Below are 26,965 nucleotides of genomic sequence, written 5' to 3' on the forward strand. Positions count from 1 at the left end.
TATCATGCCAATGCAAGTGGTTAGATGGGATAACGTTTTTCTTGCACGAAGTGTATATAGCAAGAGCAAATAATATCATTACAATTCAACGTCGTTGCTATCGACCGTCTGCACCAGATCACTCATGGCCTGGTAGTCCACTTGCAGCCAAGATTCACTCCATATATCGGTAATACCCATCCTCACGGCATCATTGGCAGCCAAGTCAGCCACAGAATTTGGACTGCAAGGAACGAGATCTGCGAATTGTGTCATCAACGGCTCCCAAGCGAATCGGATCGCATCATCGGGTACTCACCCATAATTCTCGAGAGTATTAGAGCTGCGCGGCCTGCGATTGGCTCAAAAACTGCCATGGTTTGTAGTGTTTTCTGTGAATTCTCAATTTGTCCCCTCCAGACTACGGCAGACGGATGGTGGAGATCATATATCAGGCACGTTACGCTGACGAAGACAGCTGTGACGAGCCAGTATGTTGCGTACCATGCCAAAGCCCCTGGACAGCTAGAACGAGTGAGAGAAAAGCTAATGATAGACTGCGTGCAGTCTTGAGCCGCTGTAATACAGCGTACGACAACGTCATTCGCGTCGTTTGTATTAAGGGGTTGGCTTCTCTGAAGAGCATCGAGAAGAAATGGTCGAGTCAGAACGATTCGCAGGTGCTGTGCACGCCAGAGAAGAATCATTCGTGGCACATCGAACCATGCGTGATCAGGGGCAGGCGACTGTTTGAAGAACGGTGGTAGGGATTCTTGCCATTGGAGGACTCGATTGTCCAGGGCTAACATCTCGGCTCGCTGCGGCAATCTTCTTTCCAATAACCTGGCATTAACCTCATTGCTGATATTGGCCAATTTGCACTGCCATATGAGGGAGGATCTCACGGTTGGATAATCTCGGGGTTCTCCGAGAGCCTCGTTATCAACTGCAAGATCAGAGTCGTCCAGATTCACTGGTAATTTGACATTTCCTCCAGCCAGCAGGATAGAGGATCTTCCGAAAGTCAAGCGGGCCCCGGAATCGAAGATGAACAGAGTCCACCATACTCGACGTCGTATTTCCATTGTGAAGGGTGTAATCGATACGTCTGAGAACTCGCGATGCAGTCCGAGGCCCAGAGCCATGTTCATCGCAACTCCAAGAAATGTGAAGCAACTGTTGGGCTTGTTCCGCTTTTGTAGATAGTTCGCCATCAATAGAAAGGCCTGAACAAGGTGTATCGATCCGCGCTGTAGCAGGTCCATGGACAACGCCGACTGGGCGTGATGAAAGAAAAGGCGGTCAGCCCTGTTGGAGCTTTGAGGGCCTGCGAAAGCCCCGACGGCAAGGACCATGTTACAGAGGACCGCCCACGACCCATCTTTGGGTTTTGGTATAGCACCTACCAAAAAAAGACACCGGTAAGCGTAGAGCCTATTCTCACATGATTGAAAACTTACCCATTAACTGAGCTCGAAAGAACCCTTCATGCAGCAGCGGGTAGGCTTTATGGAAGTGTTGAAAGTACCAGTCCAGACACTCATTTCTGAATCCGTTGGAATGTATGAGAGCTTGAGTTTCTTGGGAAGTCTCGGGGTCGACGGGAAAAGAAGAGAAATCAAGGTCAGCTTCGTCCTCTGACAAGAAGTGAACAACAGAATGGAGATGACGTAGTAGAGCGTTCCCTGACTGTGGGCCCATGTATCCGGAAGCTTTAGTCTGAAGAGATAAAGAACCAATTCCATCAGTAAGAATGTTCTGCTCTACAGTCTCATCCCATTCTAGAGCCTCAATAGTGTCAAACTCAAGGTCGGGCGGCGAGTGGGATCGATCATCGCGAATACACCGACTATCGCGAACATCGCTGGACATGTTCCTTGAGGCGTAGTCGGTACCAATTCCAGTAGCACCATCGCCGGTAGGTATTGTCGATAACTCTGATGCCGGTAACTCCGATGTTGTGCGACGATTATCATCGTTCGATGAGGCTTCGATCGCATGAGAAAGGTCAACCTGGGGGAGAAATTGACTCCAAGCAGTTTCAAGACTCTTCACACGCCTTTCTGATTGCCGCAGTCGCCTGTTCAGGATGAACTGTAAGCTCGAACACAAAAGCGTCCATAAACACAAAGAATCGGAGTATTCCGGTGAGCCGGCGTAGCAGAGCATGCCTCAACACCCACCTTTCCAGGGCAGCTATCTTGCCGTGATTGGAAGAGTAGCTGCATACCGTCTTGCTGCGGCAGCATTGTTGACAAGGGTTAGTACCGGAACACCGGACTTTGCGCCGTTTACACACATCGCATGCTTTGTGATGCCCATCCCGAAACTTGTTATCGGAAGGGCCTGGTGAGGCTTGTATGAGACTGGCCGGGGTCTGAGGTTCAGCGGGATCCATTATCAGCAAAACGAATTGCTCGATTTTCCGATGAAAACCCGGTATGCAAGTAAATCTCTGTCTTTAAGGAAGAAAAACTCTGAACGATCTCAAGATGTCCAGGGAAAAGGGTAAGCTGTGGCTGATGAGGGGTAATCCTCAGGTCTTTTCAGCGAGTGAGAGAAGCTTTTCTAGTGGGGTTCGACGGCGTCAAAGTAATTACGTGACTACTATGGCCGGTCATAGCCATTGGTCTATGATTAGCCCGCGTATCAACATTAGCGCTCAAGTATAACCAGAGGCGAAAGAAGGGCGAGCAGAGTTTGCTTCTCCCCTATGACTGCTTCTTCGTGGCCGTCAGCTGAACATGTTCGTTTTTCATCTTGATTTTCACCAGTCAAGCGAAACCCACATATTGCTAGCTATTTACAAATACAACATGCCGCCATTCGCGCAAATAGTGTCACCAGTGACCCATCTTGATCTCTCCTCGCATAAGAAAACAACTATGTCCGCGATATCCTGTTCGGTGCCGCAGCGAGGCTCTGCTGGAACTTTCTTATTCTGCTCTTCCATTCGAGCGAGATGAACAGGTCCTGCTGCGCGGTACATATCTGTATCAACAGGACCCGGGTTCACACAGTTGACAGTAACTCCATATTTGTGGCCTAGCTCTGTGGCCCAGACACGAGTCAATCCTTCAACGGCCGCCTTCGACGCAGCATACACTGACTGTGTGCTGTAGCCTCCCCTGGAGGAAATCGACGAAAGATTGACAATGCGTCCTCCGCGGTTTATGTGTGGCAAAACAGCTTGTGTCATGAAGATGACAGCCCTGACGTTGACGGTCATCAGACGGTCATAGTCCTCAACAGTGACTTCTTCAAGAGGTGCATTTCCACCCAGACCCGCGTTGTTGATCAATATATCGATCTTATCCGTCTGGAATTCTTCCAAAGTGGCATCAAGCAGTTCTTTCGGTGCATCCAAAGAAGCCATGTCAACCCTCACGCATACTGCGCGGGAGCCTAAACTCTTCACTTCCTCGACCAGACTGACAGCAGCTGACTCAGATGACGGAGAGACATAATTGAAGGCGACCTGCACATACGGAAAAATCAGCAAACGGGATAGCTTTTTCGGTTTAGGAGAATCGATGGTCCAGCGGGGCACTGTGCGTACCCCAGAGTTCACCGAGATGAATTTGCTACCAATTGAACAGGGGATATACATACACTTGCACCTTCTTTGGCAAGGGCCCGCACAATGCCCGCACCGATTCCTCGAGCTGCGCCCGTCACAATGGCAACTTTCCCTTTGAGAGACATGATTAGGTGTTTCAAATTTGAAGTTGTTTGGAACGAGTTGGAGGACGTTCAAGGAAGAAAAATGATCGCTTCAGAGAATTCAATGATTTATGCCGAGGATTAAGCTTCTCAAATGTCGTTCTTGGCTTGTGTATTCCGGGAAAGATCTTGCCATAGTCGATGTAAGATTTATCCCGGGGCAAGCCTTCGCCGCGCGGAGTCTGCCATCAGGCGGGGAAACCACCGAGGTGGTACGTCACGGAGAAACCGCCGAGCGCCAGTGCGCCGACTGTGGGGTAACGGCGATTTCACCGAGCCCGTGGCGTCACTGGCGCAGGCATATTGTCAGAGCCACACTGTTGAGGTTGAATGTGTTGCTGTTTGGAGGGGGGCATGAGGGGTAAAGATCTCCGGGGTTCTGTCACGAGAATACGCGTGAGTGACTCAAGAAAGGCGGCCCCTCCTCCGAAGGCAAGGTCTTGATAAAACACATGGGGCCCAGCTATAGGTTTCTGATCTTGTCTTTGCCTTGCCGTTATTCTTGTCGCCTACTTTCTGGGAGAAGTTAGGCCTCCCCTAACCACAGTCCTTCTTCAACTTCATATTTACCAGTACAAAATGGCAAGCGACGCATCTGCCGCGGACATTCTTCGCCGGAAACCCGAGAACTTTGCTGTCTACACCAATCCCAGCCATGAACTTTACCTGAAGAAGATCGATATTCCCACCCCGGGCGATGGAGAATGTCTAGTACATGTGCGCGCAACTGGTATCTGCGGCTCTGATGTCCATTTCTGGAAGGCAGGTCACATTGGTGAAATGGTGGTCACTGGTGAGAATGGCCTTGGACACGAAAGTGCGGGTGTTGTTGTTGCAGTTGGTCCCAACACTACCAAGTTCAAGGTCGGTGACAGAGTAGCCTTGGAATGCGGTATTCCATGCATGAAGGCATCTTGCTTCTTCTGCCGGACTGGAAGATACAACGCTTGTCCTGACGTTGTCTTCTACTCAACACCGCCGTATCACGGAACTCTGACACGGTATCATGTGCACCCGGAAGACTGGCTGCACAAGATCCCTGAGACAATTTCTTACGAAGAAGGATCTCTTCTCGAGCCTCTTTCTGTGGCTTTAACGGGCATTGAACGGTCTGGTGTTCGTTTGGGAGACCCGGTCGTCATCTGCGGTGCTGGACCCATTGGCATTGTCACCCTGATGGCTGCCAGCGCAGCTGGTGCCAACCCCATCGTCATCACAGATATCAATGAAAGCAGACTGCAAATTGCTAAGAAGGCTATCCCGAGAGTGCGGACTGTGCTTGTTGCTCCAGGAAAGGATCCACAAGCCGCAGCTGAAGATGTGAAGGCTGCACTTGGTCAAGAGGCGAAGTTGGTGTTGGAGTGCACTGGTGTGGAATCCAGCGTAATCACCGGCATTTATGTGAGTTTTGTCATATCTTTTGGCTTTCATATACGCTGACATTTCAGGCGTGCCGTTTTGGTGGCATGGTTTTTGTCATCGGTTGTGGGAAGGACTTCGCCACGATCCCCTTTATGTACATGGCTGGAAAGGAGATCGACTTGCGTTTTCAGTTCCGTTACCGCGATATCTACCCAAGAGCCATCGGTCTTGTATCTGAGGGTGTCATTGACTTGAAGCCCCTAGTCACGCACCGCTATACTCTTGAGGAGGGAGAAAAGGCGTTCAAGACTGCTTCGGATCCCAGTGCATTGGCATTGAAGGTTCAAATCATTGACGAATGAAGGAACGGGACTTGCGTGTGGAAAAGTTTGTTTCGCGGGAAATTGGCAAGGTGAAAGGCTGAATGATTGGAATGGCGTTGTGAAGCATGTGTGATTGGGAATGAGGGCGGGCTTAACGGGCTGAGTATCAAGAATGAATGTGTGGTACGAGATAGCTGGGTCGACTGAGACAATGAACTTCGATTACCTTCTTCATCTGATGAAATTGGGCGTAAATCTAATGTCCGGTGCCGGTGGACGCCTAGTCTTCTTGACGAAGCCTGGACGTGGAAATCTTGAGTTGGTATCTAGTGCGTCTAAACCACCAAACACGAATTGTAAAAGTAACAAAGAAGGATAGCTCCGTTTCAAACTAAAAGTGCACTGATTCCCAACCTTCTCATCGCACTTCTAGTCGCATTCCTGTCGTTGCCAAAGTCGTCTCGGTGTTCCCAGCTTTCTCTTAGAATCAGAAGCACCGTTCCAAAATTCGTGAAGCTGGTACCCGACGTTTCGAGATTAGCTGTAAGTATCCTCTCGAAGAAGTCTTGTTGATCTTGTCGAGCTATTGCACCAGCGACGCACATTGGCCATGTCAAGCCTCTGAGAGATGCCCCCTTTGGCATCTCCTCTAACGCACTAATTACCTCCGCCACGGCCTCGTGCACCTCTTCGTGATATTCAAAATCAATTGCCGTGAAGGCCCGCAGTTGTGAAAGGGTAGCTGTTGCATAGACACGGGTTACTGCTTGACATATCATCGGCGCCGAAGCCTGGGACTTGTCAGTGCTTTTCAGTGGTATCCTCAGGGGCTTGCGAACCTCATCGTTTGTGTTTCGTAAACCATCTATCCCTGCACGCAGTCTCTGCCTCAAATCATACGATCGCCTCCTCGCCAGACTAGAGCTCATTTCCGCTAGCTGAGTTTCTAATAGTGCAACGTCGCCAAGAGCAAGCATAGCCCAATTTTGACAGCCCATGACACACGACATATCCAGGTCATCTAGTGCTAGCCAGGTTTGATATGGCAGCTTGGGAGCTTTGCCAGTTGCGACACAAGCCACCATCTCGAACCACAACAGCTGTGCCATGTGGAACCTCATGGCAGCATCGACCATTCTCTGCAAGCCTGGTTCGAGTTTAGGGGACTGAAAAGAGAGAGAGCCATCGTCGTTCGGACGAATTTGACTAGCCACTGACACTAGAGCATTAAGGTGTGGCTCCCACTTGGATGTTCCTCCTTGAAAAATCTGCATTGGTCAGCAATCGAAAACGTGATTAGAAAGGGTTCATGGATGTGAGTACTTCGAAGCTGATGAGAAAGGTTCCGCAAGTGAGGAACTCAACTCTTTGCTCGGGATGACTTGCGAAGCCATCCGTTTCTCCATGAATCAGTACTTGACGGAGTTCCTGCATGGCGTTCGTATGGTAGCGGATAAGCTCCGACTCCATTTCTTCTGTCTTGTTCTCTGAGGTGCTGTGCTGGTGGAGCGCAGATAGTGTAAAAGCAGCTTGCCTCAAGGGCCCTTGTTTCGACAGGAGCCAAAAGAGCCACCCTCTTCCTCCCGTTGCTGGCTTGTCGACATAATAGGCATACTGGATCGGAAATATGTAATCGAGATAATGCATGAGAAGTTCTGCTTCTCTAAACTCAGAGTCTTTTGAAGAAGATGATGAACTAGGGTCATCGAGCCCGGTGAGAGACGATGTTGAGGCCCTCTGTGGGCTACGTGCAGCCTGCAACTTTCGGGTTTGACGGAAGTTCTGTTTCACAGCATGTTTGATGCGCTGTAATTCTTCCCGAAGACTAGCTGGATCTTTTGCCCATTCTGGCTCAGGCCCGTACCCATGACATGTGATATGCCGATCAGTGCATTCTTTACATTCTGGTAAAGACTCATCACACTTTCTGTGGCGGATGCGGCACGTCCAGCAGCCACCACTGCTCCGGGGCAATGGCTTGGACATGCCGGGGGCTTGACTGTGTGGGCAACGTCGGCTCCAACCCCAAGCGGGGATATCCTGTGACTCTTCTCGCAGTGACCACAATTGAGAAAAGAAAGTATTCGCCTGTCTCCTGCCGTATTTGCGTTCATGTTTTTGCCGTGTTTGTGTGAAGTTCTCGCGCCTGAGGTGTCGGTTATTCTTACCCCGCATGGCCCCTTGTCCACACAAAACTGGGAGGGAAGCTCGAGCCGATTACTGGGAAGGAAGGCCGAGACGAGTTTTCGCGTGTAAGTCTTGTGCAAGTTGAAACTGCCTCTCATGTCAACCGACTTCTAATTAAGCATGAGCGGCTGGAGTATAATGTAGCCAAGATTATCTTCACCCCCGAGCTTCTCGCGATTAATTAGCATTTTTTTCAGGTTCGAAGAATACTAGAGTGCTGCACATTTAACTGACTTCAGGCAGCTCCGCCCTAAATGGGAGAATTGGATACTCCATAGGCTCTCGTTCTTCTCAAAGTGTCATTTGTTGTTTCCCTGAGCCTAATCAAATACTGTAGATTTTAGGCCAAGAAGTTTGGTTGTATTTCTTGTTTTTATAGAATGCCAGTCGTGATGAATTTTCGAACTTCTCGCTTCGCTGCGAATGCGGCAACTGAAAATATCGAAGCCAACCTTGCCCAAGAGCCAGGTCAAATTTTCAAGTTTTACACTCAGATTCATTCTGTCTCAACGATACATATTAGATGTAAGAGAGTGATATTTAAAGTCGCAAATTACGTTGGTTCACTAAATGTATCAATCTTCCCCAGTCCTCCACTTCAAGTTAAATCACACAAATGGCAAAACTCTCCAACTATCCATTACCCCTTGTACTATTGATTTCGCGTGCCATGTCGATGTTGCTGCCACTCAATCTCGAAATTAATAGCGGCAACAAATATCGCGACTCATGCAGCCTTAGCGGGAGCCTGGGCGGGAGCCTGGGCAGCAGGTGCCTTGACAGGCTCAACCGCAGCCTTCCTGTTGTCGCGGAAGTGATCCCTGGCCTTCTCGCGGGCGCGGCCGGGCTCAGGGCTGGCACAGAAGACGTAATTGCCATTGCCACGGGTGCAGAGAATGTTCGTGCGCTCTGCTCAAGAGTTAGATATATCGCGTAAGAATCTCCGATCAAACTCACCAAAGGTAACGATCTGCGCTTCACTGGCGGCACAGAAAGCAATGTCACGGCCCTTGCAGTTAGGAGCATCGCGCTCACGGCCACGGTCGCGGTCGCGATCTCCGTCACGGTCACGGTCGCCATCACGGTCACCACGGTCGCGGTCACGGTCTCCATCACGGTCGCGATCGCTCTCACCGCGGCGGCGTCTGCACTCTCTGTCTCTGTCTCCATCCCTCTGTTTGAAGTTTGTAAGTAACATCTTCGGCTGTGTGGAGACTTCATGCTTCACTCACATCGCGTCTGCGGTAGCACTCGCAGCGGCGTCTGCCGATGTCCCAGTACTCGTCGAGCTCGCACTCCTCAATGCGACGCCACTCCTCGGCGATCTGGCGAGCGAACTCGCGCTGCTCGCGATAGGCGCAGAAGATCCTGTTGACTCGATCTCTGCGGCAGTAGCGGCTGCCCTCGTCTAGAAGATGTTGTTAGCACAGCCTGTGACCCTTTATGATGAGGGTTATGTACCATAGCGGGAGTACTCGCTGATGCCTCTACCGCAGTAGAGCTCATCACGCTCGTCGCGACACTCGCCACGACGGAAAATGTCGTCACGATCGCGGTCGCGGTCACGAGCGTCGGCGGCGTCAGCCGGCAGGGCGGCGACCGAAGAAATGGCCGCGAGTGCAGCGACGAATAAGGTAGAGTAGAGCATCTTGACGATTGTAAGAAGCACGAATTACTGCCGGAGACAGAGGTGGGTATTGGGGTATAATTAGCTGGTTGAAAGGATTGCTTGCGAGGCTGTGTGATGATGAGAGGCAAAAGGAGTGGGATAGGAGGGTAAAGACCTGGATCTTTATAGGTCAGGATCCCATCGACCTCAAGCTCTTCTCACGACGCATTCGTCTGCCGAAGAAGATTGACCTGGATTTCGCCCACTCCCGTGACTGCCTGACAGTGGTCGACGACATGCCTGAAGGTTGCTGAGCCTACCAGAGCTCAAGGATGTCAGCTTTCCCGAGGCATCCGCCGGCCATTTCCCCTGAAGCTCTCCCTAATCACGAAGACTGTCGTCTTCCTCGGTGCTCCCCCGACAGCTTTCATCCTGCATCTTCAGAATCAGACGACATGTTCTGGGGTTAAGGTAGGGATTGCGGAACTGGTAGCTGTCAAGCAGGATCCGGTGGAGATCCTTGGGTTGGCGATGGAACCGCCCTTACCATGCGAAATGTCGGACGGAAAGCGAAATTGATGTCGAATAGTGGTATGCTTGTTTTTCGATGATGTTAGCAGAGGCTTTCCATTGATGGTGGGCAGCTTAACCAAAGTATCACAGTTGAAAGGGTTGCCTGGTATCAAAAAGGTGGTGTGCTGTTCAACTCTAAATTGACGAACGATTGGTGTAACAGGGGGAGAATTGCATGCAACTCACTCAAGTCCATTCAAACCTTCAGAGTCAAATGAATGCGAGACCGCTCTTCCACACTGGACTGAACTCGTTGGTTACCTATTTTGAAATTGTAGTTATGGAACCAATGTCTTGGCGACATGCTGTGCATCCGGATGAGGAGTTGCAGTAATGCGGTTTCGGCTTATCGAAAGTAGCATGGCGACTCTGCATTCCTTTCGGCATCGTTCTTCGATTTCTGCCCACTTAACTTTGTGAAAGCCGCACGTGGCACGATCTTCACCCTTCAGCTGTTCAACACATGGATGTGGTAGAAGAATTCACCATGGCCCTGATGAACGGAGCAACGTCAACAACCGGAAGCTTGATACCAGTAAACTGGTGCATATGATCTCGATTCTAGCCCGGCTGAGCTGTTGGCATATGTGCATTGCTACCTGCGTCAATTCTCGGTTTCATTGGCCGAATAAGTCGCACTGGAAAGGTTAGCTAGGTTCGACTGGCGGTAGGTTCGGCGCGGAAGGACGTGTTTACGTTCCCGTGGATGATATCAGATTGATGGGCCGTGGCGATTCACATCCGAAGGGACCGCATACTTTGCCTCCTAAACCTTGAGATCCGCGGACAATTAGACTCGACGAATTATCTACCGGCGCCGGGTTCCTCTATACGCTCTGTGAGGCAGCAATTTGTTGATCATGGAGCACGCGGATATGCATGGCTTGGCACAGCTTGATCCAGCCTTCGCTGACCGTCGAGGCATCAATAGCGGCTGCTGTCGCTGGAGTTTGAAAGAACACGTCTTTCAGAGTCATTGTTTGCCGGTCAGCAAGCCTGCTGCGAATGCATTCAAGGACTTTGGGACATGGCTCAGATCACTTGGCATACATAGCTTGATGGCACCGAACCGCCAGCTCCCCGCACTTGAGGTCTGCCATCTTCCCCAATAAATCCCATCCCAAGACAACGGGAGTGGTGTCTCCAACGGAGTGAACACTCGGAATTGTTGCCCAATTAGCATGATAGGCGTGTGCTTGGACACCGCCTGGAAACCTCGGGGCGAGCAATGCGTTCGATACCTCCTCTCAGCTACCGGCACGAACTACACCACTATGTGGCACGCATGGCTCCGATGAATGTGCGGTGCTGTGCAACCAGTTCACTTGCTCCACGTGGGATGCATGAGGGGGTGCCTTGCCACCTGATCGGACGGTGTTCCGTGTCATATCGTTTCGTTCCGATGCCACCGAACAGGAATAGTTCAATGTGCAAATAAAGTTGGCCCAAAGGGTAAATAAGCATATTGCATGTTCATGCTAGAGGTCTTGCAATAAATGCATCAAAGGCGCATTGGTGTCTGGTCTCGGGTTCAAGCATCGCCACTGCCATTACAGCCTGTCGGGTTGCCTCATGATGCGAAGCAGCTGGCGGACAGTTTTGCGCATAATCGCATTGACGGCCGGCAACGTTCCCCGAAACCGGCAATGTCTCTCCACGCCACTTACAGTCAGATACAAGAAGGGCATCGCACAGAGCGCAAATTGAACAAGGTCATCGTTTATTGATTTCGTTAACAGTCCTAAAAGCAGGACAGAATCGACAGGATATCTTGGCACCGGTATTGTACAGAGCACACCACGTCCATCAAGAACGGGAGTCTCCTTTTCTCCTTTCATGTCGTTCGCTCGAAGCGGGGAATAGGAAATCGCTCAAAATTTCATGCAAAGTAGGAAATGAATATGGTGGGAAATAGCCATAGGATGGCCGGTGAAAGAAATGAATACGCTCATCAAGTCAGGAAATCATTCGGTATCACCTGAAGCCGCCCTGGTAGCCCTGGTTTCCGCCTCCATACCCGTTGTTTCCGAAGCCACCTTGCTGGTTACCGAAAGCATTGTCGCTGTAGCCGCCGTGAGGAGGGCTCATAGGCGGGGGGCTGTGTTGATCGGGAGAGCCGAGTCTTGAGTAGCCGCCGTGGGAAGTGCTACGGCTCGGCGCCATCGGCAGAGGACCGGAGGGCGGCACGCTAGGACTCTGGGTTCTCAACGGAGGCAGGACAGGCGTACCCGTACGGGAATCACTGTAAGCGCGCATACCACCGGCGGCACCAACGGCACCGGCTCCAGCAGCGGCCGCAGGGGCGGCATCCCAAACAGCCTTCTCCTGGGTCGCAGGAACGCTGTAAGAGGTCTCTTGCACCATTCCGTTCTTGCTGAAGTCTCTGGCATTGTACTCGGTGCCCGTGGAGCCGTTGAAGGAGTCAGGGTCGATGCCGCTCTTCTGGAAACGCTCCATCTCGAGACGCTCCTCCTCAGCCTTGGCCTCACGCATGCGAGCCTCAGCAGCGCCACGCTTGCGCTGGCGGATGAAGTACCACAGACCAAAGGCAATGAGAGCGCAGCCAACACCAACACCAGATGCGTAGACGGCAGTCTTGGCGGTGGGGTTGAGAGAATCGAACTTCTCGCTAACAGACTTGCTAGGTTCCGCGAGCAGGGCCTCCTTGACGGTAGAGTTGCCGCTGTGGTTGGGTTAGCCAGACTGTTCTTTGGACACGAAGCCGAATCGGGACTCACTCAGTGATCTTGATGCTCTCCCACGAGCCGGTCTTGTCGCCGAACGAATACTCCTTGCCAGAGCTGTAATCGGTAACCTGCGCTGACTTGACATACATCGTGTAAGGTCCCGCGGCGTAGTCGGTGTCGCCTCCAGCCCACTCTCTGGTGCCAGCAGCCATGCGCGGATCGCCACCGGCCCAGATACCTAGACTGAGTCGCATAGGGGTCTGAGGGTAGGCAGCGGTGTTGTTGGCGTCCGTAGCCTTCAGCACTCGCACCTGGCTGCCATCCACCCACCATTCGAGTTGATCCTTGGTCCAAACAGTGGTGTAGTTGTGGAAGTCGTCGTGAATGCTACCGGAAACCGCATGCGTGGCGCCATTCTTGAAGTCTTCCACGCCCTTGCCGAAGAAGTTGCTCAAGGCATCGTTCTTGACACCGAGGAATTCCCAGTCGACCTCGTCCAAGGTGTCGCTAAGCCACATCATAGAGCTCACAATACCCTTGCCCGTAGCTGCCCTCATGTGGATCTCGGTGCGGCCGAAGAAGAAGTAAAACTTTGTGCGAATGGTGGGGGAGTCACCCTGCTTGCTGATGGTGAACTCGGCGCCGTTGTCTGCGGTGTATGTGACGGGACGAACGGTGGTCTCCCAAGCATCGGTCGACGGAGTGGCGTTGAAGTTGAAAGTGTAATCCATACCAAAGGCCGGGTCGGCAGGACAAGTGGTATTCATCGGGTTGCATTTGGTCGAAACCTGGGCAATGGCTGGCTGGGCGAGCGACGCCAACAGCGCCACCGCTGAGAGAGTGTATTGCGACAGCATGTTGATAAGAAGCCGCAGGCGTGTAGGAAGCCGGTGTAGTTGGAGAAGTTTGAAACCTGAGTCAATGAAGGGTCAGGTGAGTGAGAAAAGTCTGTCGTGGAATTCGGTAATGGTCCAGTCGAAGGCGAAAGCAATACGTCTAGTATCGCGAGAAGGGAAACTCTCAGGACTCGGCGCGTGTGGCGAGGCGTAGAAAGGTCAAGGAGTGACGAGAGTGAGTTGGAGTAGAGAGTGTAAGTGCCCGCGTCTGTTCTCGGCAACAAAAGAGTGCTGAGAAACACAACACACAAAGTCACAGACGAAGTGCCGAGCAGATGGTTAGGACAGGAATGAAAGAGCGGAATGAGAGTCCTCTCGTGGGAATGGCAGGAATGTCAAGGAATGGCGATGGTGGGGGTTCAGTCCAAAATTGAGTTAAAAAGGAGAGTGGATATGGGCCATATGGCGGGTGTGGCATTGGATGGCGCTCGCGCTCAGATGGGCATTGGAAGCAGCCGAAGCACAGACAATCGAATTGAGTTGCTGGCAGCTCGAGCAATGATAGGAGAGGGCCTTCATCTAACGCGGGCGAAGCGGAGCGGCAGAGCCAAGACAGGCCAGGGGATGCTTGGAGGCGTGACAAGCGACATGGTGATTTAAGGGGGTGCCAATGTCTGTTGCTCCTCTTTGGTTCTTGGAGTTCCATCTGCAACGGGCAGCGTTTCCGCACCAGAGCCAACTGGGCCTAGCGCCACAACTATCGGTCGAACCAGAGAACGGCGCTCTTGCAAATGCCTGCCTCTTTGTGCCATCGGCAGTGGCCACGAGTGCAAGGTTATCGGAAAGGAAATTATCCCAACATTTGCTTAGCGACCAGCGAGGCAATTGTGAAGACTATCCCCGAGATTGTTGGTGGAGAGCCCCGTTGAACGCGGCACTCTGGCCCGGGGGGCCAACTTGCGAGAAGCCCTCTCAGCGCGCCGTTGCGTTTGCCTGCGTCATAGGCAGGTCGAACGGACAAACAGAAATGTCCCGAGGTCAGCGTATCGCGTCTGCGAGGTCCATACCGCCTTCTGAACCGCAGCCAATGGTGACGGTTCGCTCCTCGGAGAAAAGAAAAGTGTACCATTGCAGGCACTAGCGATGCAGCGTGGAGGGAAACGGGGCTGATTCAGGAGTCGATCTGCTCGTCGCAGTTGGTTGATCCCAGGAACACCTGCCCAAGCTGGACACTTGAAACTCCCGCAGACGTTGAATCCGTGAAGTCGACGGCGAAAAGCAATGCTATGGAGCGGTCAAAGCCGTGATTGACTGGAGGCTGGAGGCGCAGGAAAATCTCAGGCAGCTGGGCTCAGCTCGCTTTCGAGCCACTGACTCGAGTAGCAGAGGTTCGTTGGGCCAAAAATACTTCTTGGCGGGGATATTTACAGCTGTCCGCGTGATGATCATGGGATGAAGGGCAGAGACGCGGGCACAAGCCCAAGGACGAACCCATCTCAGCCTTGTTGGCTGAGGGATCCTGCACTCAGCTCTGAGCTAGAAATGGTGCTCGACATAACATGCAGCAAGGCGCCCAATGACGAGCTAACACTGAAGAAAACCTCGTGCCTTGCTGTGGGTAGAGCTCGTGTTGCGAAGGGGGCCGTGAAGATCAGAGGGCTGAACCCTTCCAAATGCGGAGCGGTGCAAAATCTGAAGCGGGGACGAGAATTCAAACGGACTGAAGTTTCAAGTGAGATGGTGGCAATCAGTCTATGGACTCTGTCCCCACGAGCACTCGACTGTTCCTACTCTAATCACAATGTCATTGTGTAATAGTCCTCACGAAAGACAAGAGAATGTGAGCGGCCGAGGGGACGTCTCTTCGACCGAGCAAACTGCGCGCTTGCAGTGTTGAGGTGATTGCGGCATTGACTTTGAATTGCTTGCAAACAATTCCGAGTGAGATACGATTGATGAGATGGGACCAGATATGGTATGTAGTCAGATCAAAACTGTGCAAGGCTCGTCCGTTTCAGGTGACTTCAATATATCACTTGATCTGAGCATCAAGACATGACGTTGGCCGGAAGGATTCAGAGTGAGGTTTGGCGTTCGTGGTAAGCGCAGCCGTAGGCAAGTGAGAAAATGCAGGTGAGATGAGATGAGTAAGGCAAAGGCAGCATGAGGAGGCAGGTAAATCATCGGGTAATCGGCGCAGCACGGCCCAAGCAGCCGGGTCACCGCCGGCCGGACCTACATTCTTAAATGATTTGAGCTGCCGCTAAAACGCAGGATTTTCGGCCATGGCCGCCGCGAGCCCGCGACAGACGCCTTGGCTGGGCCGATTTCGGTCAAAGTTCAAGCCACAAGAGCGGTTTGTTTCCTGTTTCTGCTCACATGGCTTGTTGAGGGTGCTGAAATCGCAATCAGCGACGCCAGAGAGCATCCCTCCAAAAGCCAGGACTCGAATAACAGAGCTCGACGTCAATACTAGATTTGTCGACTTGCAAACAAAGTTGGCCTTCCCATTGCCCCTAATGCAAAATGCCAACACCAATCTCGGCAATCTATCCGTGCAAAGCCCACATCGTCCCCGAACCTCCCCAAACAGAACGTGACTCACGACCGCCAGCGCGCTTCCGATTACGCGGCGGTGGATTCTGTCTAGGACCGGACGCTTACCCGAGGCGTAATAGCCATGCCAAATGTGTCAAAGTTGCCCTGTCAAATGGCAAAACGACATGCCTAGACGCGATAACGCAATGCCAATCCCTAGGCGAGGCCGCGGGATGCGATCAGGTTTTTCAGCCGCCGCCATTCATATATCCTCCCGGACCCCCCTCCGCGTTTGTTTGCCTACCTTCCCCGTGTAGTGATCACCTCATCAACTCGACCACGCCTTGGCTTTAATCACGAGATCGCAGCCAACATCCACAGACCTGACCAGTGAACCCAAAGAAAAGGACATCAGCATCTAGCGAAACCAATCCGACCCCTAATCGACATGGCCGCAGAAAATGGTCTGCGAGTCGCGGACTCGTCAGACACCGACAATGAGCAGCAAACCCAACCCCAGCCGAAGCGCGGTGTCATCGACTGGCTGCGCGACGACGTCAACGTTCGCCATACAGACATCCCCGTCCTTGCTTGCTGTTTGGTCTCCGGACTGTGCGACAGTGTGGCAGTCAATGCCGCCGGTGTGTTCGTCAGTATGCAAACTGGTGAGTCCATCCCTCAATGGCCAAAGGAAACCATTTATCTGACGCGGGTGCAGGTAACACCATCTTCATGGCTCTCGGCGCCTCCCGCCTGCCGGCTGGTGAGCCCCTGCTCTGGCTCAAGTCTTTGAGCTCCATCGCCGCATTCTGGCTCGGCTGCTTCTTCTTCTCCAAGTCTCGCCACATCCACCCAAAGCGCCGAAGCACGCTCGCGCTCTCCTTCACTCTCCAGGCGTCCCTCATCTTCCTCGCGGCCGCTTTCGCCCAGACTCGAGTTGTCGCCGACTTTGGCCTCGCTTCCGTCCAAGGCTCTGAGTCGAACCATGAGTTCAAGACTTCTGAGAACCCTCTCGTAATGGTGCCACTCGCCCTTCTCGCTTTCCAGTTTGGAGGTCAGATCGTCACCAGCAGAATCCTCGGTTTCAACGAAGTCCCGACGAACGTCCTTACCAGCGTCTACTGCGATCTCCTCTCCGACCCGAAGCTGTTCGCCCCGCTCAAGGAGAACCCCAAGAGGAACAGGAGGTTCTTGGCTGTGGTCTTGCTTGTGCTTGGAGGTATCATCGGCGGATGGTTGCAGAGAAGCAGCGCCGGCATGCCAGGAGCACTGTGGATCTCGGGCGCCGTCAAGTTCTTTATCGCGATTGGCTGGATGGTTTGGACCAGGAAGGAACCGGAGGAGAGCAAGCTCGAGAAGGGAGCTGCGTAAAACTGAGTTGAAAGAACGAATATATACCATGGACGGAAGTCACGGCCTTTAGACGGACAGTTAACGACGTGAGCATATACCCAGATAGAGGCTCTCAGTTGCTCTCCATAGACACTCAAAGTTAGATCTGATCGGCGTGCCTCGCTGATCCGTAATGAAGAACGATTGGGAATATTTTCCCACCGCTAAGCAATTTAAGGTGTACATTTGGGCAAGAAACCACGCCATTTTCCAAGGTAAGTAGGAAAGGATAGATCAAACTTCATTGGACCTTAATCTTGCAGGTAAACTACACCTTCGTTACGTCTTGGTCATTGCATGTTTTATCAGCCGACACACTGGCTTGGGGTGGCCAGAACCTCCTCAGCAGATCCTCTGGTAGAGCTCCCCTCGCCATCGATTGAGTGTAGACGCTCAGTGTGGTTGAGTATGCAGGACATACTGTGACACAGCGTCTGACATTTTGAACCCGATCCCGAAGGTCGCTAAGTACCACCGCCAGCTTAGCCAGGTTGACTCTTTCCTGAACAGCCCATTTATCCAAATTAATGGCCTCGGCACCATGTGTAACTAGTCGAGGTTTATGCCAGGACACCGTAGTTCCTTTGATGCGCCCAAAGATGAGCCACGCTATTCGGCCAAACCAAAGCTGTGGGAGCGCCTTTTTGACGACGCGTGTCCTCGCACCTTTGTTCGCAGATACTGATGTTTTGATCTCTGCGGAATCATGATTGGCCATATCGACACTGAAAGATCGCGTAGTTGCCGAGTCCGACTGTTGGCTTTCCTTAGAAAGAGTCCCTTCTTCACCCAAGTTCTCACCTGTGCCGACAGGAGACGGTTCTTCATAGCAAGCGTCAACCTCGAATTGAACTGCGCATTGCAACTCTCCGATCCTATATCGAATAATTCGATAGTGACCTTCGGTTTCTTCAAGATGTAGTAGCTTTTTGATAAATTCTCGTTCGCACGCTGTGCTCAAATCTCCTGGTCCGCGATCCAGAGTGTGCTCTTCCTCGGCAGGCTCAACGATGAGTGTCTTGATCCCTACAAGGTGCAGGTTCAAGCGAAACCCCTCACGATTATTATTGCCGATGAAATCAAACATGTTTCTCAGACTGTGTCTTGTGATCACGACATCGATATCGTCGAACGTAAAGGCGGGAGGGACCATAGCGTCAGCAGCGCGAAACAACCCTTCGAAAGGATACTTCCGTGCATGCCAGATGATTCTGCCGCAAGTTTCTTCGCAATTATCTCCCTCTTTGGTCGCTAGGTTCCGCCTTTCCGCCCATATGTTGGGCCAGTGCATCCTCTCCAGGCTATGGCCGACATCGTCATGGCCTGGTATGAGCATTTGCTGGGAGTATGCACTAGGGGCCCAGATCGGTGGATAGCCTTATTTGTTCTCAGCTAGGCATAGAAGAGCCATACTCGGGGTAGTCTTACCAGGAACGCATATTGCGTGAGGGATACTCTGATACATGTTGAAGCTACATAAGACCTCGTACTGGCTCGTGTTTGTAGTTGTCTCTTGGGGCGTTTGGATCTGCGACTGTCTGATAGTCAAGCAGCAATCTCTGCTGTCGATATCATGCCACAAGTAAAGAGACTTCGGGGGCAGTCTCTGGCGTGCTTGTCCTTTCGAGGCGTCTGATTCCAGAAGGATGGTTCGGGGAGAGGCAAGTTGACATGTATTGGATGTGGTCGGCATAGTGACAGCCAGGCTCACCCGATAAGGAAGCCCCCGAGATGCGGCGGAGGAGAAGGTCTTCAGCCATCTCGCTTGCCCCCAGGTCTGCATTTAATCGCCAGATTTTGAATCACTCGGCTTTCTTAACTTTTCTTTTTCTGTAGTCGGCCTCCAACATGCTTGTGGCTGCAGAAAGTCTGAAGATGCAGCTACCATATCATCGCCTTCAAAGGCCCAATCAATGCGACCTTGTCCCCTCTTTTACGGCTATTTGACAAAGGCGTCTGATTGAGGCTAGAAATTTCGTTCTACACCACCATCATTTTCGTGGCACAAAGTGTCACAAAGAGTGCGAGAAAGAAAGAGAAATGTAGCCAGCAACTGGAAGGTCTGCTCACCAGCCTTAAGTCGTGACTTGTAAAGTATCGATCCAATCACTCAAAATTCGTGAAGGCTCTAAGACGATATTGTTAACAGCACTCTCTTCCTTCCAAACACTGGCCAATCGGCGTAGCCTACTATCCTACTAAGCAAAGCCGACCTCAGCTAACACGAGATTCGCTGGTGGTATGTTGTATCTTCGCCTGTCACAAAGGTGACATTACCAAGATCCTCCAGGGTCTATCATTACCTTTCGGGAGATGCCGAAAGCCCCAGAACATGGTCTTCAGCGAGATTTTCAGGGCACCGTGGCCAACGATCAAGGAACGACCACATTTGACCTTGCTCAAGTCCAAATTCCCCACAGACCTGTAGCTGCTAAGCTTCACACGATGTATCCTGCGCCCTCCATGTTCCAGCCCACACCGGATGTAACGCGGGTTGCTTGTCGAACCGATGAGGAACCGATGGGGAATTCGAGCGCTCACCACTTACCGAGGAGAGGGCACCGTCATCTCCCTCCAGCTCTTCGCAGGGACATCACTCGCTAATCGAGCCCCGTCAGCCACGACCAAACACAACGCTAGAACATAAGCCACAATGTCAACGGTTCTCCCTAGTCTCTCTCACCACGGCCGTTGGATCCAGCCCAAAACGCCAGCTCATCAAACAGCAGAAGCACACGACCGTTTCCCCAGATGCCACAACCCGACCACATCGTCACAAACCACCAGCCGAAGCACCACCCCTTGCATCTCAAGCACAGCCCCAGTTGACCATCACAGCATCACCTCTTCTCTAGAGACATGCACGATGTCATACCCACTACCCCGGTCACCTTAGCACCATCGCGAACCAACCCCCATCTCTCCCAAACCCTCCAGACGAGAGATTCCTTAACGAGTCACTGCATGTCTAAACCCCTAAAAAAAAGAGCTCACCCTCTCAGAACCGTCCAAGAATCTAGGGGTCCTACCAAAAGGGGTTGAACCGCCGTCATCATCCCCTCTGATTGGCCGGCGCACCTGCTCGGGACCCCTGCTTGTCTGACGTCACCGAGGATGGTGATCTCAGTCGCCGATCACCAGCAAACAGGTTTGGTGTCGCACAGCACAAGACCTCGACGCCGTCGATGCTGTTGGCCAGAAAAGAAGCATTGGTGTAACGGGTAGGATGGGAAGCTGAATGACCACCTTGGCATCATTGTGCAGCATTACCTGCCAACAACCCGCGGATCAGGGTCTCGGCACGGGGGAGGGGTTTGGAACTGTTTGGTGCCAGCGGGCGTATCCAATGTGAGGATTCATAGGTCATACCTGATAGACCTGATAGCGGTATGACATGATGGGGGAGACCAGAGGACGATATAACCTCTGCCCTTCGCCGAGACTCTTACCATCCGTCTTATCCAGCATCCCAAGCTTTCAATATTAAGCACGCAAGAACAAGCATTCACCAAGCTTTAACCCATACCACCCCCCCCACACACACCCACAATGCCTTTCTTTGGTGGCCGCCGTGAACCCACCCCCGAGCCCGTCCGGGAACCTACCCCTCCTCCTCCCCAAGAGCCCCGCCGCGGCTTCTTCGGTTCCCGCCGAGAACCCTCCCCGGAGCCCGTCCTGCACCAGCCGGTCGCCGAGCACCCCCAGCGCAAACACGGCCTCTTTTCCCGCCGCGACCCCTCTCCCACACCTACCACTCGCACCTCCGCCACCACCGCCACCTCCCGCTCCTCCTTGTCCTCAACGACGTACCACACCAGCCCGGATGGCCACCACAGCAACGGCGGCGGCGGCGGCCTCTTCCGCCGCTCTACGGATGCGTCCTCCGGCCGCCGCGGGCTGCTCCACAAGTTCGGTGGGCACAACGTCGAGATGGATCCCAGCATCGTCACTGCGCGTGAGCGGGTGATGGGCGCCGAGGCAGCCGAGAAGGAGGCCGACCGCGCGCTCCAAGCGGCGAGGGAGAGTGTCGCCGCTGCCAGGGCCGACGTCCGCAGGCTCGAGGAGGAGGCCAAGGAGGAGGCCAGAAGGGCCAAGATCAAGCAGTACCACGCCCGCGAGGTTTCCAAGCGCGGCAAGGCTCTCGGTCGTAAGTTGATACCGATAAGTCTTTCACGCACACGTGTTAACCATTCATCACAGGCCACGGCGACTTGTAAGCTGTGTACAGAAGTATCAGCTGCTTCACATTTTATTTTGTTATTATGAGCTCATGATACACGTCATGGCAACGGAAACGAGATCGGAATGACCGTGAAATACCTTCACGGGTTGTATTAGTATCAAGCATATGTGCATTATATGAGCGATCGTGTGTTCAGGCGTTTGGGGCAGATATTGTAAAGTTACCCAGGCAATACAAAAAAGGCTGGCCACAACACTTCATTTTCTACACTACCGTTGTCACTGTGTTGTTCAATGTGAAGTCAGACTGCATGAAGGTTACTCGGCAGCCGTTCACAGACAGCATACGTCTACCCTCGGAAACCGCACCTCATTGGCTCGCTCATGATCTAGTCCCGACGCATTGGAATGCTCTCTCCAGTATCTGCTAGGAATCCTGATCCTCGGACGGGAGGCGCAACTGCGGAACTATGGAAAACCCGCCTGCTTGGTGTCAGGTTTTGCAGACCAACAAAAGTAAACCGCTGACTGGACCCTGATTTCCCCCCTTCTCCAGTCCGATTGCGACGGGTGCCTCTGCTGAGCTGCGGGAGTAAGCGCGCATCGGGGATATTCCCAGAAGTTGATTGCCCTTTCTTCAGCCTTGACACCCAGCAGACGCCACTCACATCCATCTCACCTCCCCGAGCTCTGACTGGGCGAGCACTCACAGATTGGGAACCCCCGGTGACTTTGTAGTCCTTTGCTCGGAGGTCCTGTCGATGATAGAAACTCTATCCAGCTGTCCGGGCCCCGTCACTCGGTGCGCGCATGTGATGGCTTCAGTTTTTATTTGATGGTGGTTCATTAAGCATCATCTAGGCTGAGAACTTTTTGCTGGTACAGGCTAAAGAAAAAGACTCAAGACGAGCTGGCCACGAACAGCACCTCTTCCGAGGAACTCCGTATCCAGATCGTCGTGTGCATGGGCAACCTCCTGCCTAGCACGCCATGCCTCCTGGCCGAGCGGCCCTGCTGTATACGTGATTAAGACGACGAGACAAGAAAGAAAACCCGAATCCCCCAGACCTTATGTGCATTGCGAAGTGAAAAGGGTATTTACAGTGTGCTAAAAGAATAGCCGATGCCCAAGAGGTATCAAGAACGTCATGCCGAGCCACAAGTCCATATAGTAGCCGACGAAGAAGCAAAGAAGCATCTGTCCAAGGAGCTGGACGGGCTGCAATAAAAAAAAGACGTAATGGGGTAAGGGCAATGAGGTCCAATCCGTGCTAACGCCGACGCCGTCCATGTGCAATAGTGGAAAGTGGTATTCCTCCCGTCCAAAACAATATCCGCCCGATCGATCGTGTCGTGAGAGTAGAAGGTCGAAAGGAGAATGTCGAAGGCCGAAAAGAAAACAGGATCGCGGTGGCGTCAAGTACGCTTACATGACGGCGCACTTAGACTCCTCGCGGTCCTTCTTGACGCTGAGGGCGACGCGAGCAGCCTCGGTGAAGGCCTCGTTGACGCCGCGGTTGCGCATGGCGGAGCACTCGAGGTAGCGAAGGGCGTTGATGCGGCGAGCAACCTCCAATCCCTGCTCGTAGTTGATCATGGGGCGCTTCTCGCGCTGCTGGCCCTCCGTGGCACCCTCCTCCTCCTCGTTATCGGACTCGCGCAGGTCGCACTTGAGGGCGACGAGAACGAGCTTGACGCCGGGGCAGTTGTCGGCGATCTCGCCAACCCACTTGCTCTCAACGTTCTCGAGGGAGTCCTTGCTGTCGACGCTGTAGCATAGCATGATCAGGTCGGTGTCATCTGCGCACCCCAATTAGCGAAAAGCCCGGTGCCCTCGTTCCCAGACAATCCTACCGTAAGACAGACTGCGGAGACGGTCGAACTCCTCCTGGCCGGCAGTATCCCAGAGGGACAGCTCGATGTGGACGTTGTCGACGAAGATGTCTGCGGAAGCTGGGTCAGCAAGCGATTCGGATGGGAGAGAAACGTCGAGGCATTGGGCGACAATGAAGCGCAAGTGGAATCGATCGAGAGGAGGGAGGGAAGAGGGATTTGTCGCATACCGTGGACATAGTTCTCGAAGACGGTGGGCTCGTAGACAGTCGGGAAGTAGCTGGGGCAAGTCAGTAAATTGGATCGCAACCTCGGAATGGAGACCCCAGCAAAGAGACTGGGAAGAAGAGGTAGGCGATGTCGGACGTACCCTCGAGTAAAGACGTTCAACAGCGACGTCTTGCCACAGGCACCGTCACCACTGCAGGTATCAGGTCAGTCAGCCAAAATCGACAAGTCGCAGCCAAGCGACTGCAGCAAGGGTGGATGGGGAAGCAGGTCTCACAGGAGAACCAGCTTGCGCTGGACCGTCTTAGATCCTCCGCACAGGGGCATGGTGGGCGATGTTGGCGAGTGGTAAGAGAGGGAGAGTAGCAATTGAGGGTGAGGTTTTGGTGAAGCAGCCGAGGCGATACAAGGCTGGTCGATTGCTCTTGGTAGCAAAGAGCAAAAAGTTGGCGGTTGTCGGGTGAGAGATTGTGGTTCGTGAGTTTCAGGCTGGTGAGAGCGAGAAAGAGAGGCAGGCGCGCGGGTTGGTTGTTGCTTGCAGCCGGATCAGGACTGGCGTGCGACAGCAGGAGAAAGTCGGTAGGGCAAAGCCAAGGCAGGCAAGGTGAGGTGAAGCAGACAACGGAGAAGGAAGGTGCTGGCCACACAGGTTGCAGGTGGACAAGCAGGTCGCAGGCCAGAGGCTGGAGGTTGGTTGCAGTGTGCAGAAGGTAATGTGCAGTGTGCAGGACGACTCCAAGTCGGGAAGGGAGCAAATTGGATGGTAACAGTGAAATGCGGGAGGGAAGGACGTGGAGCAGGTGAGGTGAAGGAAACAGCGGGGACAATAAGGGAACACTGTGAAGGCGCTGCTGGTGCTGGTGCTGGTGCAGGTGCAGGCCTGGCCGTGAGGGCGCTTTGTGTGTCTGTGGAACTGCAGGTGCAAAGTGCAAGTGCAAGTGCAAGTGCGAGTGGTGCAACTGCCAACAGCAGCAGGTGCAGGTACAGAGACAGGTACAGGTACAAAGTACGAGCAAAGTCAATCCGAGAAGAGAGTGGGAGAGAGAGAGAGGAAGAGGGAGGGAGGTTCGTCAATCAGGGGACAATAGCAGATGCTTCTTTTCTCTATTCCTAGCTATCCCTCCCTATCCATGGAGAATACCTTATTAGTACTGCGGTACAGAATGGATTGAGGATAGCTTAGCGGATGGGGGTGCAGCACGCGGGAAATTGGGTTGGAGGATGGTACGCTGCTCAATTGGCGGAGATGAAGTCAGAGGGACCCGCAGCCCTTGTGCGATGGGGCCGAAAAGAGAGCAGGAACGGGCAGGCAGCCGGGGTGGAAGGCACCTGCGCTCGCGACGTGCTCTTGCTCTGCAAGGGCCAGGCTGGTAAAGTGGAAGGGACGAGGGGGACTGTGCTTTCTGTTTTGGTAGTGAAGGTTGACGAAAATTGAAGAAGAAATTTCAACGAGAAGAAAACAAAACAACAAGGCAAGAGCAGGTTGGACCGTAGAGCGGGAAGAAAGCTGCAGCAGCTGAATAGCAAGGGAGCATCATAGGGGTACGCAGCAAGTTCAATTGGACTGGGCCGTCAGCATCGTGAACGTCAGCATCAATACGCTACCATCCCCAGCATCGATATCGACATCGACATCAACATCAACATCGACAGCCCGGGGGGCAGAGCCATTATCGTCGTCGTCTCCCCGATGCCTGCCTGCCTACCTTACGAATCCATTGCCTCGCCCGCCCGCCTCGCCTCGCTTGGCCTCGGTGCGTAAGGTAGGTAGGTATCCACCACAGACGGGCAACCACTGAAATGTCACTGCACGCAGCACATCATCATCACCACCGCCGCCTCCTCCTCCGCCGGAGAGACACCGGGACCCGTGAGGCACAATTCCTAGGCCGAGTGGGGAACAGATGCATCTTCCCCGCCACATATTGCACGTCCTGCATGCACTAAAACATTTATCGCCCTGTTCCGTCGTTTCCTCGCACTGGTGGACGAACACCTTCCTCCGTATCCATATTAAAAACATCTGCAATGTGAAGCAGCCCGAACAACACAACAAGCAGGGTCCGCAAAAAAAGAAGAAAAAAACACGATCCATCCAGTGTCAAGCGTCCAGTGTGTGAGGTGAGCTGAAGTCGAGTGTCCATTAGGCTTTTTGGCTTCCCTTCCCCCCTGGTTCGACAGCTTTGGTGGCGTCAACTCAAGCCCCGTCCAGCGCCGCTCTGGGTAAGACGTAAGACGGCAAGGAGGGGCATCGTGTACTGATACGCCCACAGTCTGACACCAGGTACATGCCTCGATACCGTCATCTCAGCTGAAAACCCAGCCCGCACGCCGCAATCGTCGGGTTCCCGTGCCTGTCCACGTCCAGTTCTTCGCTGCCTTCAACTCGCCCGGTGCCGTTGCCGCGCCCTGTCAGATTGCAGATTCAGATCATCGCCGCCAAAATCCCAGACCAGTGCCCGCGCGGCCCTCCAAAACTCTCCGCCGGTAGCTGTGGCTACTACTGCAAGGCATGCACTCGACGCTTACTCGCATCTGCAACCGCCATCTTTGCTGATCTCCGACTTCTATTTCGGCATCATCCCATCTCAGCTCCATCCTTCAAAGCAGCACACGCCAACGCAATCCAGTTTCACTACTTCACCGCACCTCTTTCACCATCCCGTCCCTGTCCTGCTTCGTCTATGCAGTCACTGCCTGCTCAGTATAATTCTGCCCACAGGTACGACTCATTCGCCCCAATCGTCATGGCCAACTTCCAAGACCAGAGCTCTGTCAAAACAAACAACCCCCACTACTCAAACAGTTGACCCCATCGCCAGCCAAGTACCGCCTTCAGCAAGACAGGCACATCCCGGCGATCTGTCCCGCCGCCTTGCCGGATCCTCAAGAAGCCCCGAGAGCGGCGTCGATTCTGGCGGAACCAACAAAATCTCAGACTGCGCAAAGGCCAAAGACCCAAAGCCCAGGACCCCATCCCACTCCGTCCAGCCTCCGACCCTGCGCCGCTTTCGTCCGTCTTGGTCTTCTAGAATTCCCTTGCCGAAGTCCCGGACGCGAAATCCACGATTTTCCCTCGCAGTCGCAGACAGAGAACTCGGTATGCTTGGCGGGTCGAAATCTCGCCGGAGAGAAAGCAAGCTCGGTATCGCAACATGTCGGTCGCCCCTCATCGCCTCTCACAACCCCTCTTCGCCATCGCTCAGCCCCAATCCCAAGACAACCCACGTCTGCCAATTTCCCCATCAGTGAGCCAGGTGCCATCGCCAGCCTCCAAGGAAACGCAACCCCGCGCATTGAACCGCAGGCACCGCCAGGGATTCTGAAGCTCGCCGCCCCGCCAAGCGCCGGCGTGCCGCTCCATCGTGCTTCGGATGCCCTCTCAGTTCTTCCCCGCCACGACGAAGTCCGCCCGATGACTGTGCTACAACGCCTCCCGCAGCCCGTGTGTGCGTACTTTGCACCTGCGAAAGCATCACTTGTGCTTGTGTTTACTGTTATCGGACAAACAGA

The 26,965-nt window shown here is 53.2% G+C and overlaps 8 protein-coding genes across 8 annotated transcripts; 3 read left to right on the top strand and 5 right to left on the bottom strand.

Moving 5' to 3' along the window:
• Window positions 1-2,782: 2,782 nt before the first annotated feature.
• Window positions 2,783-3,355, bottom strand: OXI1 (Dehydrogenase OXI1; the record flags this gene model as incomplete). The annotated part of the gene is made up of 1 exon (XM_036643492.1): window positions 2,783-3,355. One exon carries the CDS (start codon window positions 3,353-3,355, stop codon window positions 2,783-2,785), a length of 573 nt encoding a protein of 190 aa, XP_036490532.1.
• A 926-nt stretch (window positions 3,356-4,281) lies between these two features.
• Window positions 4,282-5,426, top strand: lad1 (L-arabinitol 4-dehydrogenase; the record flags this gene model as incomplete). The annotated part of the gene is made up of 2 exons (XM_036643493.1): window positions 4,282-5,103; window positions 5,151-5,426. 2 exons carry the CDS (start codon window positions 4,282-4,284, stop codon window positions 5,424-5,426), a joined length of 1,098 nt encoding a protein of 365 aa, XP_036490531.1.
• A 347-nt stretch (window positions 5,427-5,773) lies between these two features.
• On the bottom strand, window positions 5,774-6,821 carry TRI10 (Trichothecene biosynthesis transcription regulator TRI10; the record flags this gene model as incomplete). Its single annotated transcript, XM_036643494.1, has 3 exons — window positions 5,774-6,178; window positions 6,227-6,655; window positions 6,711-6,821. 3 exons carry the CDS (start codon window positions 6,819-6,821, stop codon window positions 5,774-5,776), a joined length of 945 nt encoding a protein of 314 aa, XP_036490534.1.
• Window positions 6,822-8,301: 1,480 nt separating this feature from the next.
• nipblb-0 (Nipped-B-like protein B) lies at window positions 8,302-9,222 on the bottom strand (the record flags this gene model as incomplete). The annotated part of the gene is made up of 4 exons (XM_036643495.1): window positions 8,302-8,483; window positions 8,532-8,748; window positions 8,807-8,982; window positions 9,036-9,222. The coding sequence occupies 4 exons, from the start codon at window positions 9,220-9,222 to the stop codon at window positions 8,302-8,304; spliced, it is 762 nt and encodes a 253-aa protein (XP_036490420.1).
• A 2,508-nt stretch (window positions 9,223-11,730) lies between these two features.
• CGCS363_v011647 (putative extracellular glycosidase) lies at window positions 11,731-13,300 on the bottom strand (the record flags this gene model as incomplete). Its single annotated transcript, XM_036643496.1, has 2 exons — window positions 11,731-12,439; window positions 12,495-13,300. 2 exons carry the CDS (start codon window positions 13,298-13,300, stop codon window positions 11,731-11,733), a joined length of 1,515 nt encoding a protein of 504 aa, XP_036490421.1.
• A 2,965-nt stretch (window positions 13,301-16,265) lies between these two features.
• On the top strand, window positions 16,266-17,188 carry CGCS363_v011648 (uncharacterized protein; the record flags this gene model as incomplete). Its single annotated transcript, XM_036643497.1, has 2 exons — window positions 16,266-16,482; window positions 16,536-17,188. 2 exons carry the CDS (start codon window positions 16,266-16,268, stop codon window positions 17,186-17,188), a joined length of 870 nt encoding a protein of 289 aa, XP_036490541.1.
• A 3,570-nt stretch (window positions 17,189-20,758) lies between these two features.
• Window positions 20,759-21,475, top strand: CGCS363_v011649 (uncharacterized protein; the record flags this gene model as incomplete). The annotated part of the gene is made up of 1 exon (XM_036643498.1): window positions 20,759-21,475. One exon carries the CDS (start codon window positions 20,759-20,761, stop codon window positions 21,473-21,475), a length of 717 nt encoding a protein of 238 aa, XP_036490542.1.
• Window positions 21,476-22,817: 1,342 nt separating this feature from the next.
• Window positions 22,818-23,779, bottom strand: RHO3 (GTP-binding protein RHO3; the record flags this gene model as incomplete). Its single annotated transcript, XM_036643499.1, has 5 exons — window positions 22,818-23,191; window positions 23,246-23,335; window positions 23,455-23,504; window positions 23,595-23,645; window positions 23,730-23,779. 5 exons carry the CDS (start codon window positions 23,777-23,779, stop codon window positions 22,818-22,820), a joined length of 615 nt encoding a protein of 204 aa, XP_036490246.1.
• Window positions 23,780-26,965: the final 3,186 nt, after the last annotated feature.

The sequence above is a fragment of the Colletotrichum siamense genome (assembly GCF_013390195.1).
Source record: "Colletotrichum siamense strain Cg363 chromosome Unknown KSG_Cg363_contig08, whole genome shotgun sequence".
Lineage (NCBI taxonomy): Eukaryota > Fungi > Ascomycota > Sordariomycetes > Glomerellales > Glomerellaceae > Colletotrichum > Colletotrichum siamense.